This window comes from Oncorhynchus clarkii, chromosome 29 (assembly GCF_045791955.1).
Source record: "Oncorhynchus clarkii lewisi isolate Uvic-CL-2024 chromosome 29, UVic_Ocla_1.0, whole genome shotgun sequence".
In the NCBI taxonomy this organism is placed as follows: domain Eukaryota; kingdom Metazoa; phylum Chordata; class Actinopteri; order Salmoniformes; family Salmonidae; genus Oncorhynchus; species Oncorhynchus clarkii.
This window is the reverse complement of record NC_092175.1, coordinates 32933376-32960371: the sequence shown is the minus strand read 5'-3', so window position 1 is coordinate 32960371 and position 26996 is coordinate 32933376. Positions and strand designations below refer to the sequence as shown.

Below are 26996 nucleotides of genomic sequence, written 5' to 3'. Positions count from 1 at the left end.
GTATACAAAAACAATGGGCTGTACCCAAACAAAAGAGCGAGGGTAAACCTCGTTGACCGACACGGGACGATACCCGTAATACACAATATATAAAGCACGCAGCATAACAGCTGCACTACGCATAGGTACTCACACAACCAACGGACATGGGAACAATAACCAACAAAGACAGAGGGAACAGAGGGCGCATATATAACATACTAATCAGGGGTAATTGGAACCAGGTGTGTGTAATCAGACAAGACAGTCTGGGGTTGATGATAATGATTCCCGTTCAGTGAAGCCTAGAAAGCCGGTGACGTAGACCTCCGGAACTGGTGAACAGAATGAGCATCAGTACCGAAGGGATCTGTGACACAATCAAGTTGTAGAAACTTCTTAAGGATGATCAATGGAAACAGGATGCACCTGAGCTCAATTTTGAGTCTCATAGCAAAAGGTCTGAATACCTATGTAAATAATGTTTTTTTATTTATAAATTTGCAAATATTTCTAAAAAACGGTTTCCGCTTTGTCATTATGGGGTACTTTGTGAAGATTGCTGAGGATGTTTTTTTTTTATTGAATCCATTTTATAATAAGGCTGTTATGTAACAAAATGTGGAAAAAGTGAAGGGGTCTGAATACTTTATGAATGCACTGTACTTAAGAGCACAATGGTGTCAGATTTATGTTAGTATCCAATCTGAATTAAACATAATTGCCTATGATTGATTGGAATGCAAACCTGAGTTCATAGTAAGGCCTCAGGTCCAGCAATGAGAAAGGCTGCTGCAGCAGCACGCGTGGCTACTTTGTGACTTTATATTAGGCAGAACACAAAAGACAAACAGTGTCTTCGACCACTGACACACACAGATCAGCTTCAGTGCAGAACATTACCTTTGTTGCTCCCAAAGCAATGAATTTGGGTTTGATGTGATGTTTCAGAAGATGCCTTATTTGGCAGTGGCTATCTAATTCAAGTATCGTTCAAGTATCGTTTCCTGTGCATTACAGTATTATTAGCTTTGCATCAGAAGACACTGCATCCCATGTTTGGATACAATACAATAATTTCCCTCATATTAGGGTTTAGAAATACATACAGTAACTACTCATTTGGACAGTGGTGGTAAATGAAGAGCTTTTTACTCTCTGTTGATCAGACATTAAACTGCTCATACATATTTCAGAATATGGATTGTTGAGCCTCGCATTAAAAGAGTCCATTTTTATTCCACACGTCACTTTGTCAATTTACAGCGATGAATAAATGATAATAGACTCTGGAAGCATCCATAATTAAAGTAGGCCACATTTTGGGAGGACTGACGGTAGACCTCACGCACTCTGTTTACAGTCATGCAATCTGAGACAGAACTTTTCACCCTCTGCAATTTATAAGACACTTTTAGGGTTCTCTAAGGGCAGGGTTAGCTTTATGCATACAAACATCGTCATTGAAAAGTGGGTTGAGCAGTTTAATCTACAGTATTGGAGGATAGAGTCTATATAGGCCTTGTTGTGTCCTTATAGCGCCGCAAAACCCTTCAACACCGCGGACAGCAACACGATCTGAACAGACTTAAACAAGGGACTGGTAAACCGGTTCAGCACCATGGCCATTGAACAGCGACATGCCGCAGCTCTTAACTAGCATTTGTATTTTTCCTCGCCACACAGCTCCGCCCATAATTTGGTTGCTAGCAAGCCGACAGCATGATAAGTAGTGTTAGGTATCAACAGCCTATCCAGTAGGGGCTGGAAGGTGTAGTGAGCTTCGATTGGTCAATTGTGGCACAATCGCCTAGTATTTATATAAAGTTCAGCTTTCCCTAACTTTGGTCCCGCCCTGTTCACACTCTGTCACCCATGCTCACATCGCCCACTTCACTTCTCTTCCATTGAAAATGAATGGCTTTCCATAGTTTCACTGTGTTCTCTGTCCCATTGAGTGGTGTTGTCTCTGTTCTCTCCACAGCCGTGCCCTTCCCCCTGAGTCATCGCCTCACGTTGAAGGAGGTGTTTGACTGTGAGGGGAAGCCCAGGGTGGACCTGCTCAAAGCCCACCTCACCAAGGAGGGCCGCGTGGAGGAGGCCGTGGCACTACGCATCGTCAACGAGGGCGCCGCCATCCTGCGCCAGGAGAAAACCATGCTGGACATAGAAGCACCAGTCACAGGTTAGGAGGAGTGATCACCTGTAACTCACACTCTGGTGAAACACACTTTGACTGACATTCCCAGCGTTCACGTAATGGTCCAACAGAGAGAAGGAAGGGTGGAAGTAGCATCAAACTGTGGAAGATACCCATTCTGACAGTTGTATGATTTATGCTGGTTATTTTGACCAGTGGCGAGTGAGATAGAGTATTATGCCTAGGTAACTGTGAAAGTGGGTCAGTGTGCTTAAAGTGCTTCAGATTGAGGGACTCTTTTATGAGCAGGTTCGTCTGAGCTCTGGAGTAAACTCTGGGAGAATGTACTTTTGTTTGGTGTAGAAATATATGTCTGTGTATGAAGGTGTATGATTGTAAGCAAATACTAGCAGGGAGACAAGAGAGACTGGGAGTGAATTCAATACCAGAAATACAAAAATAATCTCCAAAGTACCTGTAGAGACATCAAAGCAGGACTGTATATGCAGCATCCCATAGCAGGTAGCTGTCACGTTCAGTATCATCTGCGTTATGGTCATGTAAGAATAATACATTTCTTAAACACATCAGCACATCAAAAGCTCTGCATCTCTCTTTATCTTTTCAAGAATCAGATCAATGTTGAGTGTTGTTCTGCCTCTCAGACAGACATGGATAGACAGGCACTACAGTACGTGATGAGGAACACAGTCCATTGAGGCTTGTTCAACCAATCAATGCAGCAGTTTATCCTATGAGCCGTAGTGAAAGATAGTCACCTCACCTGCATATGACCTCACCATCATGTTGGGGTAACTCACCTCAATATATATGAGTACAGATGTATGATCTTAATTTGATCGCACTGTAATCCTGAAATGCAGGACATTTTATGCTTTTAGTGTATTTTAGGTTTAAAAAGGCTTCTGAAATTTCCACTTTGAAATATCATAGTTGATTTTTCCTTTTTTTTATGTATCAACCCCTACAAAAATGTCCTTTAATTATAATCCACATAATATTTCAAATTTCCTGTTGCTGCAGGATTATTTTCCTGCTGTAGCAAACTGGCTCAAATTAAGATCCTACATCTGTAGATGTGTTTCCTTTTTAAATCAATATGGCTGAACAGTCCAGCATATAGTTCGTGTGGGATTCTTCAGGCTTTTAGCTTGCTTATATTAAAATGCTTAGGTATGCCCTACTCTCTATGGGGACAGCCGAAGAACCTTTTTAGGTTCTAGATAGCACCTTTTTTTCTAAGAGTATAGTTATCAGTAAACGCAGTGCTAGTACAAAAGACAAGTGCAGGTTTGTTAAGCTGTGGGAATTATATTTGCTTGTTTGTTTACTCTAGCACCATTTGACTTTTTTACTATTGTGACAAGGTCACACAATACCCCTCTGGATTCCCCTAGTTCGGTATGCCTCTACACTGAGCACAGTGGCCCCTTTTGTCCCTGGGCTGACAGCCATCTAGCCCACAGTGATAGTAGTGTTGAACAACCCCTCAGTCCTGACTCATCCACACCACAGAGCATGATCACATCCCAGCCACAGCTGCCTGCCTGCCTGCCTGCCTGCCTGCCTGCCTGCCTGCCTGCCTGCCTGCCTGCCTGCCTGCCTGCCTGCCTGCCTGCCTGCCTTCCTACCTGCCTGCCTGCCTGCCTGCCTGCCTGCCTGCTTGCTGTAGCACCAGCCAGGTGGTCCAAATGGACTGATATACCCTTTCAAAAATCTTATGCTCCTTTTGGATATTTTAAGTGTGAGAAGCCATTTAGATGCAGTTGCGAGAAAGGGAGAGAGTTTATGTGTGCGAGCATGTTGGTTGTAGATAGACATATGGTATAGCTACACTGCTTTCTGATGGTACTGGGAAGCATGAGTAATGAGTAATTATATTTGCCATTACGTCCAATCAGATAGGAGGTAGACCTATTTACTATGACAGCTACTAAGCATGCACATAGTTTATTGCATATTTGATACAGTCTTGACATTAATAATACATGTTTTCAAGGTTTAATTCATCCTACTTTTGACTAATCTGAGCAAGCTATTATGAACAAAGGGGTCAGACTAACTCACAACAGGTGAACACAAACAACCCTCACACAAAGGCGCTTACTGTAAAAACAGGCATGCACACACATAAACCTGAAAACACACAACAGCGCAGCAAAAGCACACTCACTCGCGCATCTCTTGATGCAGGATCACATACACATCCTCGTTGTTATCGGATTTAGTCGTTCCTCTGTCATTAAGCCCAGTAGTCATGGGATGCTAGATGCAGACAAACTTACATAATACTGCCTCCAGAAATGAAGACATTGAAGAATGCTGTTAGAGAGTGACAGAGAAGGGAATGACATAGAGGGAAACAGAGAAGTAGTGGGTATGGGGGAAATGTGAACGAGTGAAAAACAGAATGGTAGTAGAGAGAAAGAGATAGAGAGATAATGGTAGAGGGAATAACGGAAAGGGGTGGTAGTGGTGGTTCAGTTCTGTTCTGTACATATCAGCCTTTTCTCACCTCCCCCAAGTCTGAAAATCTTCCCATACTGAGACAATGCAGGGACAGGATGGCTGGAATAAGGTATTAGAAATGGAGGAGAGGACGGCTGGAGTAAAATATTAAAGATGGAGGACAGGGTGGCTGGAGTAAGGTATTATAGATGGAGGGAGAGGAGGACTGGAGTAAGGTATTAGAGATGGAGGACAGGGGGGCTGGAGTAAGGTATTATAGATGGAGGGAGAGGAGGACTGGAGTAAGGTATTAGAGATGGAGGGAGAGGAGGACTGGAATAAGGTATTAGAGATGGGGGGAGAGGAGGACTGGAATAAGGTATTAGAGATGGAGGACAGGAGGGCTGGAGAAAAGTATTAGAGATGGAGGGAGAGGAGGGAGAGGAGGACTGGAGTAAGGTATTAGAGATGGAGAGAGAGAGGAGGACTGGAGAAAGGTATTAGAGATGGAGGGAGAGGAGGGAGAGGAGGACTAAGGTAAGGTATTAGAGATGGAGGACAGGAGGGCTGGAGTAAGGTATTAGAGATGGAGGGAGAGGAGGGAGAGGAGGACTGGAGTAAGGTATTAGAGATGAAGGGAGAGGAGGACTGGAGTAAGGTATTAGAGATGGAGGGACAGGAGGAATGGAGGAAGGTATTAGAGATGGAGGGAGAGGAGGACTGGAGTAAAGTATTAGAGATGGAGGAAGAGGAGGACTGTAGTAAAGTATTAGAGATGGAGGGAGAGGAGGGAGAGGAGGACTAAGGTAAGGTATTATAGATGGAGGGAGAGGAGGACTGGAGTAAAGTATTAGAGATGGAGGACTGGAGTAAAGTATTAGAGATGGAGGGAGAGGAGAGAAGGACTGGATTAATGTTTTAGAGATGGAGGGAGAGGAGGACTGGAGTAAGGTATTAGAGATGGAGGGAGAGGAGGGCTGGAGTAAGGTATTAGAGATGGAAGGACAGGAGGGCTGGAATAAGGTATTAGAGATGGAGGGAGAGGAGGGAGAGGAGGACTGGAGTAAGGTATTATAGATGGAGGGAGAGGAGGACTGGAGTAAGGTATTATAGATGGAGGGAGAGGAGGACTGGAGTAAAGTATTAGAGATGGAGGACTGGAGTAAGGTATTATAGGTGGAGGGAGAGGAGGACTGGAGTAAGGTATTAGAGATGGAGGGAGAGGAGGACTGGAGTAAGGTATTAGAGATGGAGAGAGAGGAGGACTGGAGTAAGGTATTATACTAGGAGGGAGAGGAGGGCTGGAGTAAGGTATTAGAGATGGAGGGACAGGAGGGCTGGAATAAGGTATTAGAGATGGAGGGAGAGGAGGGAGAGGAGGACTGGAGTAAGGTATTATAGATGGAGGGAGAGGAGGACTGGAGTAAGGTATTATAGATGGAGGGAGAGGAGGACTGGAGTAAAGTATTAGAGATGGAGGACTGGAGTAAGGTATTATAGGTGGAGGGAGAGGAGGACTGGAGTAAGGTATTAGAGATGGAGGGAGAGGAGGACTGGAGTAAGGTATTAGAGATGGAGAGAGAGGAGGACTGGAGTAAGGTATTATACATGGAGGGAGAGGAGGACTGGAGTAAGGTATTAGAGATGGAGGGACAGGAGGACTGGAGTAAGGTATTATAGATGGAGGGAGAGGAGGACTGGAGTAAGGCATTATAGATGGAGGGAGAGGAGGACTGGAGTAAGGTATTAGAGATGGAGGGAGAGGAGGGAGAGGAGGAATGGAGTAAGGTATTAGAGATGGAGGAAAGGAGGGTTGGAGCAAGGTATTAGAGACGGAGGGAGAGGAGGACTGGAGTAAGGAATTAGAGATGGAGGGAGAGGAGGACTGGAGTAAAGTATTAGAGATGGAGGGAGAGGAGGGATAGGAGGACTGGAGTAAGGTATTAGAGATGGAGGGAGAGGAGGGAGAGGAGGGCTGGAGTAAGGTATTAGAGGAGGAGGGAGAGGAGGACTGGAGTAAGGTATTAGAGATGGAGGGAGAGGAGGACTGGAGTAAGGTATTAGAGATGGAGGGAGAGGAGGACTGGGGTAAGGTATTATAGATGGAGGGAGAGTAGGACTGGAGCAAGGTATTAGAGATGGAGGACAGGAGGGCTGGAGTAAGGTATTAGAGATGGAGGGAGAGGAGGGAGAGGAGGACTGGAGTAAGGTATTAGAGATGGAGAGAGAGGAGGACTGGAGTAAGGTATTAGAGATGGAGGGAGAGGAGGGAGAGGAGGACTGGAGTATGGTATTAGAGATGGAGGGAGAGGAGGACTGGAGTAAGGTATTAGAGATGGAGGGACAGGAGGACTGGAGTAAGGTATTAGAGATGGAGGGAGAGGAGGACTGGAGTAAAGTATTAGAGATGGAGGGAGAGGAGGGAGAGGAGGACCGTAGTAAAGTATTAGAGATGGAGGGAGAGGAGGGAGAGGAGGACTGGAGTAAGGTATTATAGATGGAGGGAGAGGAGGCAGAGGAGGACTGGAGTAAGGTATTATAGATGGAGGGAGAGGAGGACTGGAGTAAGGTATTAGAGATGGAGGGAGAGGAGGGAGAGGAGGGAGAGGAGGACGGCAGTAAGGTATTAGAGATGGAGGGAGAGGGGGACTGGAGTAAGGTATTATAGATTAAGGGAGAGGAGGACTGGAGTAAGGTATTAGAGATGGAGGGAGAGGAGGGAGAGGAGGACTGGAGTAAGGTATTAGAGATGGAGAGAGAGGAGGGTTGGAGCAAGGTATTAGAGACTTAGGGAGAGGAGGACTGGAGTAAGGTATTAGATATGGAGGGAGAGGAGGACTGGAGTAAGGTATTAGAGATGGAGGTAGAGAAGAACTGGAATAAGGTATTAGAGATGGAGGTAGAGGAGGACTGAAGTAAAGTATTAGACATGGAGGGAGAGGAGGGAGAGGAGGCCTGGAGTAAAGTATTAGAGATGGAGGGAGAGGAGGGAGAGGAGGACTGGAGTAAGGTATTAGAGGAGGAGGGAGAGGAGGACTGGAGTAAGGTATTAGAGATGGAGGGAGAGGGGGACTGGAGTAAGGTATTAGAGATGGAGGGAGAGGAGGATTGGAGTAAGGTATTATAGATGGAGGGAGAGGAGGACTGGAGTAAGGTATTAGATATGGAGGGAGAGGAGGACAAGATTAAGGTATTAGAGATGGAGGGAGCGGAGGACTGGAGTAAGGTATTAGCGATGGAGGGAGAGGAGGACTGGAGTAAAGTATTAGAGATGGAGGGAGAGGAGGACTGGAGGAAGATATTAGAGGAGGAGGGAGAGGAGGACTGGAGTAAGGTATTAGAGATGGAGGGAGAGGAGGACTGGAGTAAGGTATTAGAGATGGAGGGAGAGGAGGGAGAGGAGGACTGGAGTAAGGTATTAGAGATGGAGATAGAGGAGGACTGGAGTAAGGTATTAGAGATGGAGGGAGAGGAGGGCTGGAGTAAGGTATTAGAGATGGAGTGACAGGAGGGCTGGAGTAAGGTATTAGAGATGGAGGGAGAGGAGGGAGAGAAGGACTGGAGTAAGGTATTATAGATGGAGGGAGAGGAGGACTGGAGTAAGGTATTAGACATGGAGAGAGAGGAGGACTGGAGTAAGGTATTAGAGATGGAGGGAGAGGAGGACTGGAGTAAGATATTATAGATGGAGGGTGATGAGGGAGAGGAGGGCTGGAGTAAGGTATTATAGATGGAGGGAGAGAAGGACTGGAGTAAGGTATTATAGATGGAGGGAGATGAGGGAGAGGAGGGCTGGAGTAAGGTATTGTAGATGGAGGGAGAGGAGGGAGAGGAGGACTGGAGTAAAGTATTAGAGATGGAGGGAGAGGAGGGAGAGGAGGACTGGAGGAAGGTATTAGAGGAGGAGGGAGAGGAGGACTGGAGTAAGGTATTAGAGATGGAGGGAGAGGAGGGCTGGAGTAAGGTATTAGAGATGGAGTGACAGGAGGGCTGGAGTAAGGTATTAGAGATGGAGGGAGAGGAGGGAGAGAAGGACTGGAGTAAGGTATTATAGATGGAGGGAGAGGAGGACTGGAGTAAGGTATTAGACATGGAGAGAGAGGAGGACTGGAGTAAGGTATTAGAGATGGAGGGAGAGGAGGACTGGAGTAAGGTATTATAGATGGAGGGAGATGAGGGAGAGGAGGGCTGGAGTAAGGTATTATAGATGGAGGGAGAGAAGGACTGGAGTAAGGTATTATAGATGGAGGGAGAGGAGGACTGGAGTAAAGTATTAGAGATGGAGGACTGGAGTAAGGTATTATAGGTGAAGTGAGAGGAGGACTGGAGTAAGGTATTAAAGATGGAGGGAGAGGAGGACTGGAGTAAGGTATTAGAGATGGAGGGAGAGGAGGGAGAGGAGGACTGGAGTAAGGTATTAGAGATGGAGATAGAGGAGGACTGGAGTAAGGTATTAGAGATGGAGGGAGAGGAGGGCTGGAGTAAGGTATTAGAGATGGAGTGACAGGAGGGCTGGAGTAAGGTATTAGAGATGGAGGGAGAGGAGGGAGAGAAGGACTGGAGTAAGGTATTATAGATGGAGGGAGAGGAGGACTGGAGTAAGGTATTAGACATGGAGAGAGAGGAGGACTGGAGTAAGGTATTAGAGATGGAGGGAGAGGAGGACTGGAGTAAGATATTATAGATGGAGGGAGATGAGGGAGAGGAGGGCTGGAGTAAGGTATTATAGATGGAGGGAGAGAAGGACTGGAGTAAGGTATTATAGATGGAGGGAGATGAGGGAGAGGAGGGCTGGAGTAAGGTATTGTAGATGGAGGGAGAGGAGGGAGAGGAGGACTGGAGTAAAGTATTAGAGATGGAGGGAGAGGAGGGAGAGGAGGACTGGAGGAAGGTATTAGAGGAGGAGGGAGAGGAGGACTGGAGTAAGGTATTAGAGATGGAGGGAGAGGAGGACTGGACTAAGGTATTATAGATGGAGGGAGAGGAGGACTGGAGTAAGGTATTAGAGATGGAGGGAGAGGAGGACTGGAGTAAGGTATTAGAGATGGAGGGAGAGGAGGGAGAGGAGGACTGGAGTAAGGTATTAGAGATGGAGATAGAGGAGGACTGGAGTAAGGTATTAGAGATGGAGGGAGAGGAGGGCTGGAGTAAGGTATTAGAGATGGAGTGACAGGAGGGCTGGAGTAAGGTATTAGAGATGGAGGGAGAGGAGGGAGAGAAGGACTGGAGTAAGGTATTATAGATGGAGGGAGAGGAGGACTGGAGTAAGGTATTAGACATGGAGAGAGAGGAGGACTGGAGTAAGGTATTAGAGATGGAGGGAGAGGAGGACTGGAGTAAGATATTATAGATGGAGGGAGATGAGGGAGAGGAGGGCTGGAGTAAGGTATTATAGATGGAGGGAGAGAAGGACTGGAGTAAGGTATTATAGATGGAGGGAGATGAGGGAGAGGAGGGCTGGAGTAAGGTATTGTAGATGGAGGGAGAGGAGGGAGAGGAGGACTGGAGTAAAGTATTAGAGATGGAGGGAGAGGAGGGAGAGGAGGACTGGAGGAAGGTATTAGAGGAGGAGGGAGAGGAGGACTGGAGTAAGGTATTAGAGATGGAGGGAGAGGAGGGCTGGAGTAAGGTATTAGAGATGGAGTGACAGGAGGGCTGGAGTAAGGTATTAGAGATGGAGGGAGAGGAGGGAGAGAAGGACTGGAGTAAGGTATTATAGATGGAGGGAGAGGAGGACTGGAGTAAGGTATTAGACATGGAGAGAGAGGAGGACTGGAGTAAGGTATTAGAGATGGAGGGAGAGGAGGACTGGAGTAAGGTATTATAGATGGAGGGAGATGAGGGAGAGGAGGGCTGGAGTAAGGTATTATAGATGGAGGGAGAGAAGGACTGGAGTAAGGTATTATAGATGGAGGGAGAGGAGGACTGGAGTAAAGTATTAGAGATGGAGGACTGGAGTAAGGTATTATAGGTGAAGTGAGAGGAGGACTGGAGTAAGGTATTAAAGATGGAGGGAGAGGAGGACTGGAGTAAGGTATTAGAGATGGAGGGAGAGGAGGGAGAGGAGGACTGGAGTAAGGTATTAGAGATGGAGATAGAGGAGGACTGGAGTAAGGTATTAGAGATGGAGGGAGAGGAGGGCTGGAGTAAGGTATTAGAGATGGAGTGACAGGAGGGCTGGAGTAAGGTATTAGAGATGGAGGGAGAGGAGGGAGAGAAGGACTGGAGTAAGGTATTATAGATGGAGGGAGAGGAGGACTGGAGTAAGGTATTAGACATGGAGAGAGAGGAGGACTGGAGTAAGGTATTAGAGATGGAGGGAGAGGAGGACTGGAGTAAGATATTATAGATGGAGGGAGATGAGGGAGAGGAGGGCTGGAGTAAGGTATTATAGATGGAGGGAGAGAAGGACTGGAGTAAGGTATTATAGATGGAGGGAGATGAGGGAGAGGAGGGCTGGAGTAAGGTATTGTAGATGGAGGGAGAGGAGGGAGAGGAGGACTGGAGTAAAGTATTAGAGATGGAGGGAGAGGAGGGAGAGGAGGACTGGAGGAAGGTATTAGAGGAGGAGGGAGAGGAGGACTGGAGTAAGGTATTAGAGATGGAGGGAGAGGAGGACTGGACTAAGGTATTATAGATGGAGGGAGAGGAGGACTGGAGTAAGGTATTAGAGATGGAGGGAGAGGAGGACTGGAGTAAGGTATTAGAGATGGAGGGAGAGGAGGGAGAGGAGGACTGGAGTAAGGTATTAGAGATGGAGATAGAGGAGGACTGGAGTAAGGTATTAGAGATGGAGGGAGAGGAGGGCTGGAGTAAGGTATTAGAGATGGAGTGACAGGAGGGCTGGAGTAAGGTATTAGAGATGGAGGGAGAGGAGGGAGAGAAGGACTGGAGTAAGGTATTATAGATGGAGGGAGAGGAGGACTGGAGTAAGGTATTAGACATGGAGAGAGAGGAGGACTGGAGTAAGGTATTAGAGATGGAGGGAGAGGAGGACTGGAGTAAGGTATTATAGATGGAGGGAGATGAGGGAGAGGAGGGCTGGAGTAAGGTATTATAGATGGAGGGAGAGAAGGACTGGAGTAAGGTATTATAGATGGAGGGAGAGGAGGACTGGAGTAAAGTATTAGAGATGGAGGACTGGAGTAAGGTATTATAGGTGAAGTGAGAGGAGGACTGGAGTAAGGTATTAAAGATGGAGGGAGAGGAGGACTGGAGTAAGGTATTAGAGATGGAGAGAGAGGAGGACTGGAGTAAGGTATTATAGATGGAGGGAGAGGAGGACTGGAGTAAGGTATTATAGATGGAGGGAGAAGAGGACTGGACTAAGGTATTAGAGATGGAGGGAGAGGAGGACTGGAGTAAGGTATTATAGATGGAGGGAGTGGAGGACTGGAGTAAGGTATTAGAGATGGAGGGAGAGGAGGACTGGAGTAAGGTATTAGAGATGGAGGAAAGGAGGGTTGGAGCAAGGTATTAGAGACGGAGGGAGAGGAGGACTGGAGTAAGGTATTAGAGATGGAGGGAGAGGATGACTGGAGTAAAGTATTAGAGAGGGAGGGAGAGGAGGGAGAGGAGGACTGGAGTAAGGTATTAGAGATGGAGGGAGAGGAGGGAGAGGAGGACTGGAGTAAGGTATTAGAGATGGAGGGAGAGGAGGACTGGAGTAAGGTATTAGAGATGGAGGGAGAGGAGGACTGGAGTAAGGTATTAGAGATGGAGGGAGAGGAGGACTGGAGTATGGAATTATAGATGGAGGCAGAGGAGGACTGGAGTAAGGTATTAGAGATGGAGGACAGGAGGGCTGGAGTAAGGTATTAGAGATGGAGGGAGAGGAGGGAGAGGAGGACTGGAGTAAGGTATTAGAGATGGAGAGAGAGGAGGACTGGAGTAAGGTATTAGAGATGGAGGGAGAGGAGGGAGATGAGGATTGGAGTAAGGTATTAGAGATGGAGGGAGAGGAGGACTTGAGTAAGGTATTAGAGATGGAGGGACAGGAGGACTGGAGTAAGGTATTAGAGATGGAGGGAGAGGAGGACTGGAGTAAGGTATTAGAGATGGAGGGAGAGGAGGACTGGAGTAAGGTATTAGAGATGGAGGGAGAGGAGGCCGAGGAGGACTGGAGTAAGGTATTATAGATGGAGGGAGAGGAGGACTGGAGTAAGGTATTATAGATGGAGGACAGGAGGGCTGGAGTAAGGTATTAGAGATGGAGGGAGAGGAGGTAGAGGAGGACTGGAGTAAGGTATTAGAAATGGAGAGAGAGGAGGACTGGAGTAAGGTATTAGAGGAGGAGGGAGAGGAGGGAGAGGAGGACTGGAGTAAGGTATTATAGATGGAGGGAGAGGAGGACTGGAGTACGGTATTAGAGATGGAGGACAGGAGGGCTGGAGTAAGGTATTATAGATGGAGGGAGAGGAGGACTGGAGTAAGGTATTAGAGATGGAGGGAGAGGAGGGAGATGAGGACTGGAGTAAGGTATTAGAGATGGATTACAGGAGGGCTCGAGTAAGGTATTAGAGATGGAGGGAGAGGAGGGAGAGGAGGACTAGAGTAAGGTATTAGAGATGGAGAGAGAGGAGGACTGGAGTAAGGTATTAGAGATGGAGGTAGAGGAGGACTGGAATAAGGTATTAGAGATGGAGGTAGAGGAGGACTGGAGTAAAGTATTAGACATGGAGGGAGAGGAGGGAGAGGAGGCCTGGAGTAAAGTATTAGAGATGGAGGGAGAGGAGGGAGAGGAGGACTGGAGTAAGGTATTAGAGATGGAGAGAGAGGAGGACTGGAGTATGGTATTAGAGATGGAGGGAGAGGGGGACTGGAGTAAGGTATTAGAGATGGAGGGAGAGGAGGACTGGAGTAAGGTATTATAGATGGAGGGAGAGGAGGACAAGATTAAGGTATTAGAGATGGAGGGAGCGGAGGACTGGAGTAAGGTATTAGCGATGGAGGGAGAGGAGGACTGGAGTAAAGTATTAGAGATGGAGGGAGAGGAGGGAGAGGAGGACTGGAGGAAGGTATTAGAGGAGGAGGGAGAGGAGGACTGGAGTAAGGTATTAGAGATGGAGGGAGAGGAGGACTGGACTAAGGTATTATAGATGGAGGGAGAGGAGGACTGGAGTAAGGTATTAGAGATGGAGGGAGAGGAGGACTGGAGTAAGGTATTAGATATGGAGGGAGAGGAGGGAGAGGAGGACTGGAGTAAGGTATTAGAGATGGAGATAGAGGAGGACTGGAGTAAGGTATTAGAGATGGAGGGAGAGGAGGGCTGGAGTAAGGTATTAGAGATGGAGTGACAGGAGGGCTGGAGTAAGGTATTAGAGATGGAGGGAGAGGAGGACTGGAGTAAGGTATTAGAGATGGAGAGAGAGGAGGACTGGAGTAAGGTATTAGAGATGGGGGGAGAGGAGGGAGATGAGGATTGGAGTAAGGTATTAGAGATGGAGGGAGAGGAGGACTTGTGTAAGGTATTAGAGATGGAGGGACAGGAGGACTGGAGTAAGGTATTAGAGATGGAGGGAGAGGAGGACTGGAGTAAGGTATTAGAGATGGAGGGAGAGGAGGACTGGAGTAAGGTATTAGAGATGGAGGGAGAGGAGGCCGAGGAGGACTGGAGTAAGGTATTATAGATGGAGGGAGAGGAGGACTGGAGTAAGGTATTATAGATGGAGGACAGGAGGGCTGGAGTAAGGTATTAGAGATGGAGGGAGAGGAGGGAGAGGAGGACTGGAGTAAGGTATTAGAGATGGAGAGAGAGGAGGACTGGAGTAAGGTATTAGAGGAGGAGTGAGAGGAGGGAGAGGAGGACTGGAGTAAGGTATTAGAGATGGAGAGAGAGGAGGACTGGAGTAAGGTATTAGAGATGGAGGGAGAGGAGGGCTGGAGTAACGTATTAGAGGTGGATTGACAGGAGGGCTGGAGTAAGGTATTAGAGATGGAGGGAGAGGAGGGAGAGGAGGACTAGAGTAAGGTATTATAGATGGAGGGAGAGGAGGACTGGAGTAAGGTATTAGACATGGAGGAGAGGAGGACTGGAATAAAGTATTATAGATGGAGGGAGATGAGGGAGAGGAGGACTGGAGTAAGGTATTATAGATGGAGGGAGAGGAGGACTGGAGTAAAGTATTAGAGATGGAGGACTGGAGTAAGTTGTTATAGGTGGAGGGAGAGGAGGGAGATGAGGACTGGAGTAAGGTATTATAGATGGAGGGAGAGGAGGACTGGAGTACGGTATTAGAGATGTAGGACAGGAGGGCGTGAGTAAGGTATTATAGATGGAGGGAGAGGAGGACTGGAGTAAGGTATTAGAGATGGAGGACAAGAGGGCTCGAGTAAGGCATTAGAGATGGAGGGAGAGGAGGGAGAGGAGGACTGGTGTAAGGTATTAGAGATGGAGAGAGAGGAGGACTGGAGTATGGTATTAGAGATGGAGGGAGAGGGGGACTGGAGTAAGGTATTAGAGATGGAGGGAGAGGAGGACTGGAGTAAGGTATTATAGATGGAGGGAGAGGAGGACTGGAGTAAGGTATTAGAGATGGAGGGAGAGGAGGACAAGATTAAGGTATTAGAGATGGAGGGAGCGGAGGACTGGAGTAAGGTATTAGCGATGGAGGGAGAGGAGGACTGGAGTAAAGTATTAGAGATGGAGGGAGAGGAGGGAGAGGAGGACTGGAGGAAGGTATTAGAGGAGGAGGGAGAGGAGGACTGGAGTAAGGTATTAGAGATGGAGGGAGAGGAGGACTGGACTAAGGTATTATAGATGGAGGGAGAGGAGGACTGGAGTAAGGTATTAGAGATGGAGGGAGAGGAGGACTGGAGTAAGGTATTAGATATGGAGGGAGAGGAGGGAGAGGAGGACTGGAGTAAGGTATTAGAGATGGAGATAGAGGAGGACTGGAGTAAGGTATTAGAGATGGAGGGAGAGGAGGGCTGGAGTAAGGTATTAGAGATGGAGTGACAGGAGGGCTGGAGTAAGGTATTAGAGATGGAGGGAGAGAAGGACTGGAGTAAGGTATTATAGATGGAGGGAGAGGAGGACTGGAGTAAGGTATTAGACATGGAGAGAGAGGAGGACTGGAGTAAGGTATTAGAGATGGAGGGAGAGGATGACTGGAGTAAAGTATTAGAGAGGGAGGGAGAGGAGGGAGAGGAGGACTGGAGTAAGGTATTAGAGATGGAGGTAGAGGAGGACTGGAGTAAGATATTATAGATGGAGGGAGAGGAGGACTGGAGTAAAGTATTAGAGATGGAGGACTGGAGTAAGGTATTATAGGTGAAGTGAGAGGAGGACTGGAGTAAGGTATTAGAGATGGAGGGAGAGGAGGACTGGAGTAAGGTATTAGAGATGGAGAGAGAGGAGGACTGGAGTAAGGTATTATAGATGGAGGGAGAGGAGGACTGGAGTAAGGTATTATAGATGGAGGGAGAAGAGGACTGGACTAAGGTATTAGAGATGGAGGGAGAGGAGGACTGGAGTAAGGTATTATAGATGTAGGGATTTGAGGACTGGAGTAAGGTATTAGAGATGGAGGGAGAGGAGGGAGAGGAGGACTGGAGTAAGGTATTAGAGATGGAGGAAAGGAGGGTTGGAGCAAGGTATTAGAGACGGAGGGAGAGGAGGACTGGAGTAAGGTATTAGAGATGGAGGGAGAGGATGACTGGAGTAAAGTATTAGAGAGGGAGGGAGAGGAGGGAGAGGAGGACTGGAGTAAGGTATTAGAGATGGAGGTAGAGCAGGACTGGAATAAGGTATTAGAGATGGAGGTAGAGGAGGACTGGAGTAAAGTATTAGACATGGAGGGAGAGGAGGGAGAGGAGGCCTGGAGTAAAGTATTAGAGATGGAGGGAGAGGAGGGAGAGGAGGACTGGAGTAAGGTATTAGAGGAGGAGGGAGAGGAGGACTGGAGTAAGGTATTAGAGATGGAGGGAGAGGAGGACTGGAGTAAGGTATTAGAGATGGAGGGAGAGGAGGACTGGAGTATGGAATTATAGATGGAGGCAGAGGAGGACTGGAGTAAGGTATTAGAGATGGAGGACAGGAGGGCTGGAGTAAGGTATTAGAGATGGAGGGAGAGGAGGGAGAGGAGGACTGGAGTAAGGTATTAGAGATGGAGAGAGAGGAGGACTGGAGTAAGGTATTAGAGATGGGGGGAGAGGAGGGAGATGAGGATTGGAGTAAGGTATTAGAGATGGAGGGAGAGGAGGACTTGTGTAAGGTATTAGAGATGGAGGGACAGGAGGACTGGAGTAAGGTATTAGAGATGGAGGGAGAGGAGGACTGGAGTAAGGTATTAGAGATGGAGGGAGAGGAGGACTGGAGTAAGGTATTAGAGATGGAGGGAGAGGAGGCCGAGGAGGACTGGAGTAAGGTATTATAGATGGAGGGAGAGGAGGACTGGAGTAAGGTATTATAGATGGAGGACAGGAGGGCTGGAGTAAGGTATTAGAGATGGAGGGAGAGGGGGGAGAGGAGGACTGGAGTAAGGTATTATAGATGGAGGGAGAGGAGGACTGGAGTAAGGTATTAGACATGGAGGAGAGGAGGACTGGAGTAAAGTATTAGAGATGGAGGGAGAGGAGGACTGGAGTAAGGTATTAGAGATGGAGGGAGAGGACGACTGGAGTAAGGTATTAGAGATGGAGGGAGAGGAGGACTGGAGTAAGGTATTAGAGATGGAGGGAGAGGACGACTGGAGTAAGGTATTATAGATGGAGGGAGAGGAGGACTGGAGTAAGGTATTAGAGGAGGAGGGAGAGGAGGACTGGAGTAAGGTATTAGAGATGGAGGGAGAGGAGGACTGGAGTAAGGTATTATAGATGGAGGGAGAGGAGGACTGGAGTACGGTATTAGAGATGGAGGACAGGAGGACTGGAGTAAGGTATTAGAGATGGAGGGAGAGGAGGACTGGAGTAAGGTATTAAAGATGGAGTACAGGAGGGCTCGAGTAAGGTATTAGAGATGGAGGGAGAGGAGGGAGAGGAGGACTGGAGTAAGGTATTAGAGATGGAGAGAGAGGACTGGAGTAAGGTATTAGAGATGGAGGGAGAGGAGGGCTGGAGTAAGGTATTAGAGATGGAGTGACAGGAGGGCTGGAGTAAGGTATTAGAGATGGAGGGAGAGGAGGACTGGAGTAAGGTATTATAGATGGAGGGAGAGGAGGACTGGAGTAAGGTATTATAGATGGAGGGAGATGAGGGAGAGGAGGGCTGGAGTAAGGTATTATAGATGGAGGGAGAGGAGGACTGGAGTAAGGTATTATAGATGGAGGGAGAGGAGGACTGGAGTAAAGTATTAGAGATGGAGGACTGGAGTAAGGTATTATAGGTGGAGGGAGAGGAGGGAGTGGAGGACTGGAGTAAGGTATTATAGATGGAGGGAGAGGAGGACTGGAGTACGGTATTAGAGATGGAGGACAGGAGGGCTGGAGTAAGGTATTATAGATGGAGGGAGAGGAGGACTGGAGTAAGGTATTAGAGATGGAGGGAGAGGAGGGAGAGGAGGACTGGAGTAAGGTATTAGAGATGGAGGACAGGAGGGCTCGAGTAAGATATTAGAGATGGAGGGAAAGGAGGGAGAGGAGGACTGGAGTAAGGTATTATAGATGGAGGGAGAGGAGGACTGGAGTACAGTATTAGAGATGGAGGACAGGAGGGCTGGAGTAAGGTATTATAGATGGATGGAGAGGAGGACTGGAGTAAGGTATTAGAGATGGAGGGAGAGGAGGACTGGAGTAAGGTATTATAGATGGAGGGAGATGAGGGAGAGGAGTGCTGGAGTAAGGTATTATAGATGGAGGGAGATGAGGACTGGAGTAAGGTATTATAGATGTAATGAGAGGAGGACTGGAGTAAAGTATTAGAGATGGAGGACTGGAGTAAGGTATTATAGGTGGAGGGAGAGGAGGACTGGATTAAGGTATTAGAGATGGAGGGAGAGGAGGACTGGAGTAATGTATTATAGATGAAGGGAGAGGCGGACTGGAGTAAGGTATTAGAGATGGAGAGAGAGGAGGACTGGAGTAAGGTATTATAGATGGAGGGAGATGAGGACTGGAGTAAGGTATTAGAGATGGCGGGAGAGGAGGGCTGGAGTAAGGTATTATAGATGGAGGGGGAGGAGGACTGGAGTAAGGTATTAGAGATGGAGGGAGAGGAGGGAGAGGAGGAAGAGGAGGACTGGAGTAAGGTATTAGAGATGGAGGAAAGGAGGGTTGGAGCAAGGTATTAGAGACGGAGGGAGAGGAGGACTGGAGTAAGGTATTAGAGACGGAGGGAGAGGATGACTGGAGTAAAGTATTAGAGAGGGAGGGAGAGGAGGGAGAGGAGGACTGGAGTAAGGTATTAGACATGGAGGGAGAGGAGGGAGAGGAGGACTGGAGTAAGGTATTAGAGATGGAGGGAGAGGAGGGAGAGGAGGACTGGAGTAAGGTATTATAGATGGAGGGAGAGGATTACTGGAGTACGGTATTAGAGATGGAGGACAGGAGGACTGGAGTAAGGTATTATAGATGGAGGGAGAGGAGGACTGGAGTAAGGTATTAGAGATGGATTGAGAGGAGGACTGGAGTAAGGTATTAGAGATGGAGGGAGAGGAGGGAGAGGAGGACTGGAGTAAGGTATTATAGATGGAGGGAGAGGAGGACTGGAGTAAGGTATTAGACATGGAGGAGAGGAGGACTGGAGTAAAGTATTAGAGATGGAGGGAGAGGAGGACTGGAGTAAGGTATTAGAGATGGAGGGAGAGGACGACTGGAGTAAGGTATTATAGATGGAGGGAGAGGAGGACTGGAGTAAGGTATTAGAGGAGGAGGGAGAGGAGGACTGGAGTAAGGTATTAGAGATGGAGGGAGAGGAGGACTGGAGTAAGGTATTATAGATGGAGGGAGAGGAGGACTGGAGTACGGTATTAGAGATGGAGGACAGGAGGACTGGAGTAAGGTATTAGAGATGGAGGGAGAGGAGGACTGGAGTAAGGTATTAAAGATGGAGTACAGGAGGGCTCGAGTAAGGTATTAGAGATGGAGGGAGAGGAGGGAGAGGAGGACTGGAGTAAGGTATTAGAGATGGAGAGAGAGGAGGACTGGAGTAAGGTATTAGAGATGGAGGGAGAGGAGGGCTGGAGTAAGGTATTAGAGATGGAGTGACAGGAGGGCTGGAGTAAGGTATTAGAGATGGAGGGAGAGGAGGACTGGAGTAAGGTATTATAGATGGAGGGAGAGAAGGACTGGAGTAAGGTATTAGACATGGAGGAGAGGAGGACTGGAGTAAGGTATTATAGATGGAGGGAGATGAGGGAGAGGAGGGCTGGAGTAAGGTATTATAGATGGAGGGAGAGGAGGACTGGAGTAAGGTATTATAGATGGAGGGAGAGGAGGACTGGAGTAAAGTATTAGAGATGGAGGACTGGAGTAAGGTATTATAGGTGGAGGGAGAGGAGGGAGAGGAGGACTGGAGTAAGGTATTATAGATGGAGGGAGAGGAGGACTGGAGTACGGTATTAGAGATGGAGGACAGGAGGGCTGGAGTAAGGTATTATAGATGGAGGGAGAGGAGGACTGGAGTAAGGTATTAGAGATGGAGGGAGAGGAGGGAGAGGAGGACTGGAGTAAGGTATTAGAGATGGAGGACAGGAGGGCTCGAGTAAGATATTAGAGAAGGAGGGAAAGGAGGGAGAGGAGGACTGGAGTAAGGTATTATAGATGGAGGGAGAGGAGGACTGGAGTACAGTATTAGAGATGGAGGACAGGAGGGCTGGAGTAAGGTATTATAGATGGAGGGAGAGGAGGACTGGAGTAAGGTATTAGAGATGGAGGGAGAGGAGGGAGAGGAGGACTGGAGTAAGGTATTATAGATGGAGGGAGATGAGGGAGAGGAGTGCTGGAGTAAGGTATTATAGATGGAGGGAGATGAGGACTGGAGTAAGGTATTATAGATGTAATGAGAGGAGGACTGGAGTAAAGTATTAGAGATGGAGGACTGGAGTAAGGTATTATAGGTGGAGGGAGAGGAGGACTGGATTAAGGTATTAGAGATGGAGGGAGAGGAGGACTGGAGTAATGTATTATAGATGAAGGGAGAGGCGGACTGGAGTAAGGTATTAGAGATGGAGAGAGAGGAGGACTGGAGTAAGGTATTATAGATGGAGGGAGATGAGGACTGGAGTAAGGTATTAGAGATGGCGGGAGAGGAGGGCTGGAGTAAGGTATTATAGATGGAGGGGGAGGAGGACTGGAGTAAGGTATTAGAGATGGAGGAAAAGAGGGTTGGAGCAAGGTATTAGAGACGGAGGGAGAGGAGGACTGGAGTAAGGTATTAGAGACGGAGGGAGAGGATGACTGGAGTAAAGTATTAGAGAGGGAGGGAGAGGAGGGAGAGGAGGACTGGAGTAAGGTATTAGACATGGAGGGAGAGGAGGGAGAGGAGGACTGGAGTAAGGTATTAGAGATGGAGGGAGAGGAGGGAGAGGAGGACTGGAGTAAGGTATTATAGATGGAGGGAGAGGATGACTGGAGTACGGTATTAGAGATGGAGGACAGGAGGACTGGAGTAAGGTATTATAGATGGAGGGAGAGGAGGACTGGAGTAAGGTATTAGAGATGGATTGAGAGGAGGACTGGAGTAAGGTATTAGAGATGGAGGGAGAGGAGGGAGAGGAGGACTGGAGTAAGGTATTATAGATGGAGGGAGAGGAGGACTGGAGTAAGGTATTTGAGATGGAGGGAGAGGAGGGAGAGGAGGACTAGAGTAAGGTATTAGAGATGGAGAGAGAGGAGGACTGGAGTAAGGTATTAGAGATGGAGGGAGAGGAGGGCTGGAGAAACGTATTAGAGATGGATTGACAGGAGGGCTGGAGTAAGGTATTAGAGATGGAGGGAGAGGAGGACTGGAGTAAGGTATTATAGATGGAGGGAGAGGAGGACTGGAGTAAGGTATTAGTAAGGTATTAGAGATGGACTGGAGTAAGGTATTAGAGAGGAGGGCTGGAGAAACGTATTAGAGATGGATTGACAGGAGGGCTGGAGTAAGGTATTAGAGATGGAGGGAGAGGAGGACTGGAGTAAGGTATTATAAATGGAGGGAGAGGAGGACTGGAGTAAGGTATTAGACATGGAGGAGAGGAGGACTGGAGTAAAGTATTATAGATGGAGTGAGATGAGGGAGAGGAGGACTGGAGTAAGGTATTATAGATGGAGGGATAGGAGGACTGGAGTAAAGTATTAGAGATGGTGGACTGGAGTAAGTTATTATAGGTGGAGGGAGAGGAGGGAGATGAGGACTGGAGTAAGGTATTATAGATGGAGGGTGAGGAGGACTGGAGTAAGGTATTAGAGATGGAGGGAGAGGAGGGAGAGGAGGACTGGAGTAAGGTATTAGAGATGGAGGACAAGAGGGCTCGAGTAAGGTATTAGAGATGGAGGGAGAGGAGGGAGAGGAGGACTGGAGTAAGGTATTAGAGATGGAGGACAAGAGGGCTCGAGTAAGGTATTAGAGATGGAGAGGAGGACTGGAGTAAGGTATTAGAGATGGAGGACAAGAGGGCTCGAGTAAGGTATTAGAGATGGAGGGAGAGGAGGGAGAGGAGGACTGGAGTAAGGTATTAGAGATGGAGAGAGAGGAGGACTGGAGTAAGGTATTAGAGATGGAGGGAGAGGAGGGCTGGAGTAAGGTATTAGAGATGGAGTGACAGGAGGGCTGGAGTAAGGTATTAGAGATGGAGGGAGAGGAGGGAGAGGAGGACTGGAGTAAGGTATTATAGATGGAGGGAGAGGAGGACTGGAGTAAGGTATTAGACATGGAGGAGAGGAGGACTGGAGTAAAGTATTAGAGATGGAGGGAGAGGAGGACTGGAGTACGGTATTAGAGATGGAGGACAGGAGGGCTGGAGTAAGGTATTATAGATGGAGGGAGAGGAGGACTGGAGTAAGGTATTAGAGATGGAGGGAGAGGAGGGAGAGGAGGACTGGAGTAAGGTATTAGAGATGGAGGACAGGAGGGCTCGAGTAAGGTATTAGAGATGGAGGGAAAGGAGGGAGAGGAGGACTGGATTTAGGTATTATAGATGGAGGGAGATGAGGACTGGAGTACGGTATTAGAGATGGAGGACAGGAGGGCTGGAGTAAGGTATTATAGATGGAGGGAGAGGAGGACTGGAGTAGGGTATTAGAGATGGAGGGAGATGAGGGAGAGGAGAGCTGGAGTAAGGTATTATAGATGGAGGGAGAGGAGGACTGGAGTAAGGTATTATAGATGGAGGGAGAGGAGGACTGGAGTAAGGTATTATAGATGGAGGGAGAGGCGGACTGGAGTAAGGTATTAGAGATGGAGAGAGAGGAGGACTGGAGTAAGGTATTAGAGATGGAGGGAGAGGAGGACTGGAGTAAGGTATTATAGATGGAGGGAGAGGAGGACTGGACTAAGGTATTAGAGATGGAGGGAGAGGAGGACTGGAGTAAGGTATTATAGATGGAGGGAGAGGAGGACTGGAGTAAGGTATTAGAGATGGAGGACAAGAGGGCTCGAGTAAGGTATTAGAGATGGAGGGAGAGGAGGGAGAGGAGGACTGGAGTAAGGTATTAGAGATGGAGAGAGAGGAGGACTGGAGTAAGGTATTAGAGATGGAGGGAGAGGAGGGCTGGAGTAAGGTATTAGAGATGGAGTGACAGGAGGGCTGGAGTAAGGTATTAGAGATGGATGGAGAGGAGGGAGAGGAGGACTGGAGTAAGGTATTATAGATGGAGGGAGAGGAGGACTGGAGTAAGGTATTAGACATGGAGGAGAGGAGGACTGGAGTAAAGTATTAGAGATGGAGGGAGAGGAGGACTGGAGTACGGTATTAGAGATGGAGGACAGGAGGGCTGGAGTAAGGTATTATAGATGGAGGGAGAGGAGGACTGGAGTAAGGTATTAGAGATGGAGGACAGGAGGGCTCGAGTAAGGTATTAGAGATGGAGGGAAAGGAGGGAGAGGAGGACTGGATTTAGGTATTATAGATGGAGGGAGATGAGGAGGGCTAAGGTATTAGGAGTACGGTATTAGAGGAGATGGAGGACAGGAGGGCTGGAGGGAGAGGAGGGAGTAAGGTATTATAGATGGAGTAAGGTATTAGAGAGGAGGACTCGAGTAAGGTATTAGAGTGGAGGGAAAGGAGGGAGAGGAGGACTGGATTTAGGTATTATAGATGGAGGGAGATGAGGACTGGAGTACGGTATTAGAGATGGAGGACAGGAGGGCTGGAGTAAGGTATTATAGATGGAGGGAGAGGAGGACTGGAGTAAGGTATTAGAGATGGAGGGAGAGGAGGGAGAGGAGGACTGGAGTAAGGTATTATAGATGGAGGGAGATGAGGGAGAGGAGAGCTGGAGTAAGGTATTATAGATGGAGGGAGAGGAGGACTGGAGTAAGGTATTATAGATGGAGGGAGAGGAGGACTGGAGTAAGGTATTATAGATGGAGGGAGAGGCGGACTGGAGTAAGGTATTAGAGATGGAGAGAGAGGAGGACTGGAGTAAGAGGAGATGGAGGGAGGAGGAGAGGAGGACTGGAGTAAGGTATTGGAGTAAGGGAGAGGAGGAGGACTGGAGAGATGGAGGTATTAAGGAGATGGAGGAAAGGAGGGTATTATAGATGGAGCAAGGTATTAGAGGCGGACTGGAGTAAGGTATTAGAGATGGAGAGAGAGGAGGACTGGAGTAAGGTATTAGAGATGGAGGGAGAGGAGGACTGGAGTAAGGTATTAGAGATGGAGGGAGAGGAGGACTGGACTAAGGTATTAGAGATGGAGGGAGAGGAGGACTGGAGTAAGGTATTATAGATGGAGGGAGAGGAGGACTGGAGTAAGGTATTAGAGATGGAGGGAGAGGAGGGAGAGGAGGGAGAGGAGGACTGGAGTAAGGTATTAGAGATGGAGGAAAGGAGGGTTGGAGCAAGGTATTAGAGACGGAGGGAGAGGAGGACTGGAGTAAGGTATTAGAGACGGAGGGAGAGGATGACTGGAGTAAAGTATTAGAGAGGGAGGGAGAGGAGGGAGAGGAGGACTGGAGTAAGGTATTAGAGATGGAGGTAGAGGAGGACTGGAATAAGGTATTAGACATGGAGGGAGAGGAGGGAGAGGAGGCCTGGAGTAAAGTATTAGAGATGGAGGGAGAGGAGGGAGAGGAGGACTGGAGTAAGGTATTAGAGGAGGAGGGAGAGGAGGACTGGAGTAAGGTATTAGAGATGAAGGGAGAGGAGGACTGGAGTAAGGTATTAGAGATGGAGGGAGAGGAGGACTGGAGTAAGGTATTATAGATGGAGGGAGAGGAGCACTGGAGTAAGGTATTAGAGATGGAGGACAGGAGGGCTGGAGTAAGGTATTAGAGATGGACGGAGAGGATGGAGAGGAGGACTGGAGTAAGGTATTAGAGATGGAGAGAGAGGAGGACTGGAGTAAGGTATTAGAGATGGAGGGAGAGGAGGGAGAGGAGGACTGGAGTAAGGTATTAGAGATGGAGAGAGAGGAGGACTGGAGTAAGGTATTAGAGATGGAGGGAGAGGAGGGCTGGAGTAAGGTATTAGAGATGGAGTGACAGGAGGGCTGGAGTAAGGTATTAGAGATGGAGGGAGAGGAGGGAGAGGAGGACTGGAGTAAGGTATTATAGATGGAGGGAGAGGAGGACTGGAGTAAGGTATTAGACATGGAGGAGAGGAGGACTGGAGTAAAGTATTAGAGATGGAGGGAGAGGAGGACTGGAGTAAGGTATTAGAGATGGAGGGAGAGGACGACTGGAGTAAGGTATTAGAGATGGAGGGACAGGAGGACTGGAGTAAGGAATTAGAGGAGGACTGGAGTAAGGTATTAGAGATGGAGGGAGAGGACTGGAGTAAGGTATTATAGATGGAGGGAGAGGAGGACTGGAGTACGGTATTAGAGATGGAGGACAGGGGGGCTGGAGTAAGGTATTATAGATGGAGGGAGAGGAGGACTGGAGTAAGGTATTAGAGATGGAAGGAGAGGAGGACTGGAGTAAGGTTTTAAAGATGGAGTACAGGAGGGCTCGAGTAAGGTATTAGAGATGGAGGGAGAGGAGGGAGAGGAGGACTGGAGTAAGGTATTAGAGATGGAGAGAGAGGAGGACTGGAGTAAGGTATTAGAGGAGGAGGGAGAGGAGGACTGGAGTAAGGTATTAGAGATGGAGGGAGAGGAGGACTGGAGTAAGGTATTATAGATGGAGGGAGAGGAGCACTGGAGTAAGGTATTAGAGATGGAGGACAGGAGGGCTGGAGTAAGGTATTAGAGATGGACGGAGAGGAGGGAGAGGAGGACTGGAGTAAGGTATTAGAGATGGAGAGAGAGGAGGACTGGAGTAAGGTATTAGAGATGGAGGGAGAGGAGGGAGAGGAGGACTGGAGTAAGGTATTAGAGATGGAGAGAGAGGAGGACTGTAGTAAGGTATTAGAGATGGAGGGAGAGGAGGGCTGGAGTAAGGTATTAGAGATGGAGTGACAGGAGGGCTGGAGTAAGGTATTAGAGATGGAGGGAGAGGAGGGAGAGGAGGACTGGAGTAAGGTATTATAGATGGAGGGAGAGGAGGACTGGAGTAAGGTATTAGACATGGAGGAGAGGAGGACTGGAGTAAAGTATTAGAGATGGAGGGAGAGGAGGACTGGAGTAAGGTATTAGAGATGGAGGGAGAGGACGACTGGAGTAAGGTATTAGAGATGGAGGGACAGGAGGACTGGAGGAAGGAATTAGAGGAGGAGGGAGAGGAGGACTGGAGTAAGGTATTAGAGATGGAGGGAGAGGAGTACTGGAGTAAGGTATTATAGATGGAGGGAGAGGAGGACTGGAGTACGGTATTAGAGATGGAGGACAGGGGGGCTGGAGTAAGGTATTATAGATGGAGGGAGAGGAGGACTGGGGTAAGGTATTAGAGATGGAGGGAGAGGAGGACTGGAGTAAGGTATTAAAGATGGAGTACAGGAGGGCTCGAGTAAGGTATTAGAGATGGAGGGAGAGGAAGGAGAGGAGGACTGGAGTAAGGTATTAGAGATGGAGAGAGAGGAGGACTGGAGTAAGGTATTAGAGATGGAGGGAGAGGAGGACTGGAGTAAGGTATTCGAGATGGAGTGACAGGAGGGCTGGAGTAAGGTATTAGAGATGGAGGGAGAGGAGGACTGGAGTAAGGTATTATAGATGGAGGGAGAGAAGGACTGGAGTAAGGTATTAGACATGGAGGAGAGGAGGACTGGAGTAAAGTATTAGAGATGGAGGGAGAGGAGGACTGGAGTAAGGTATTATAGATGGAGGGAGATGAGGGAGAGGAGGGCTGGAGTAAGGTATTATAGATGGAGGGAGAGGAGGACTGGAGTAAGGTATTATAGATGGAGGGAGAGGAGGACTGGAGTAAGGTATTAGAGATGGCGGGAGAGG

At 48.3% G+C, this 26996-nt stretch overlaps 1 protein-coding gene across 2 annotated transcripts in view; it reads left to right on the top strand.

Annotated features, from left to right (window-relative positions):
• LOC139388557 (protein phosphatase 3, catalytic subunit, alpha isozyme) overlaps positions 1–26996 on the top strand; it is a 103256-nt gene that overhangs the window by 17669 nt on the left and 58591 nt on the right. For both annotated transcript variants that reach the window (XM_071135290.1, XM_071135288.1), the window contains exon 2: positions 1964–2164. In XM_071135290.1, coding sequence (XP_070991391.1) covers positions 1964–2164 — 201 coding nt within the window. The remainder of the gene's footprint in view (positions 1–1963; positions 2165–26996) is intronic.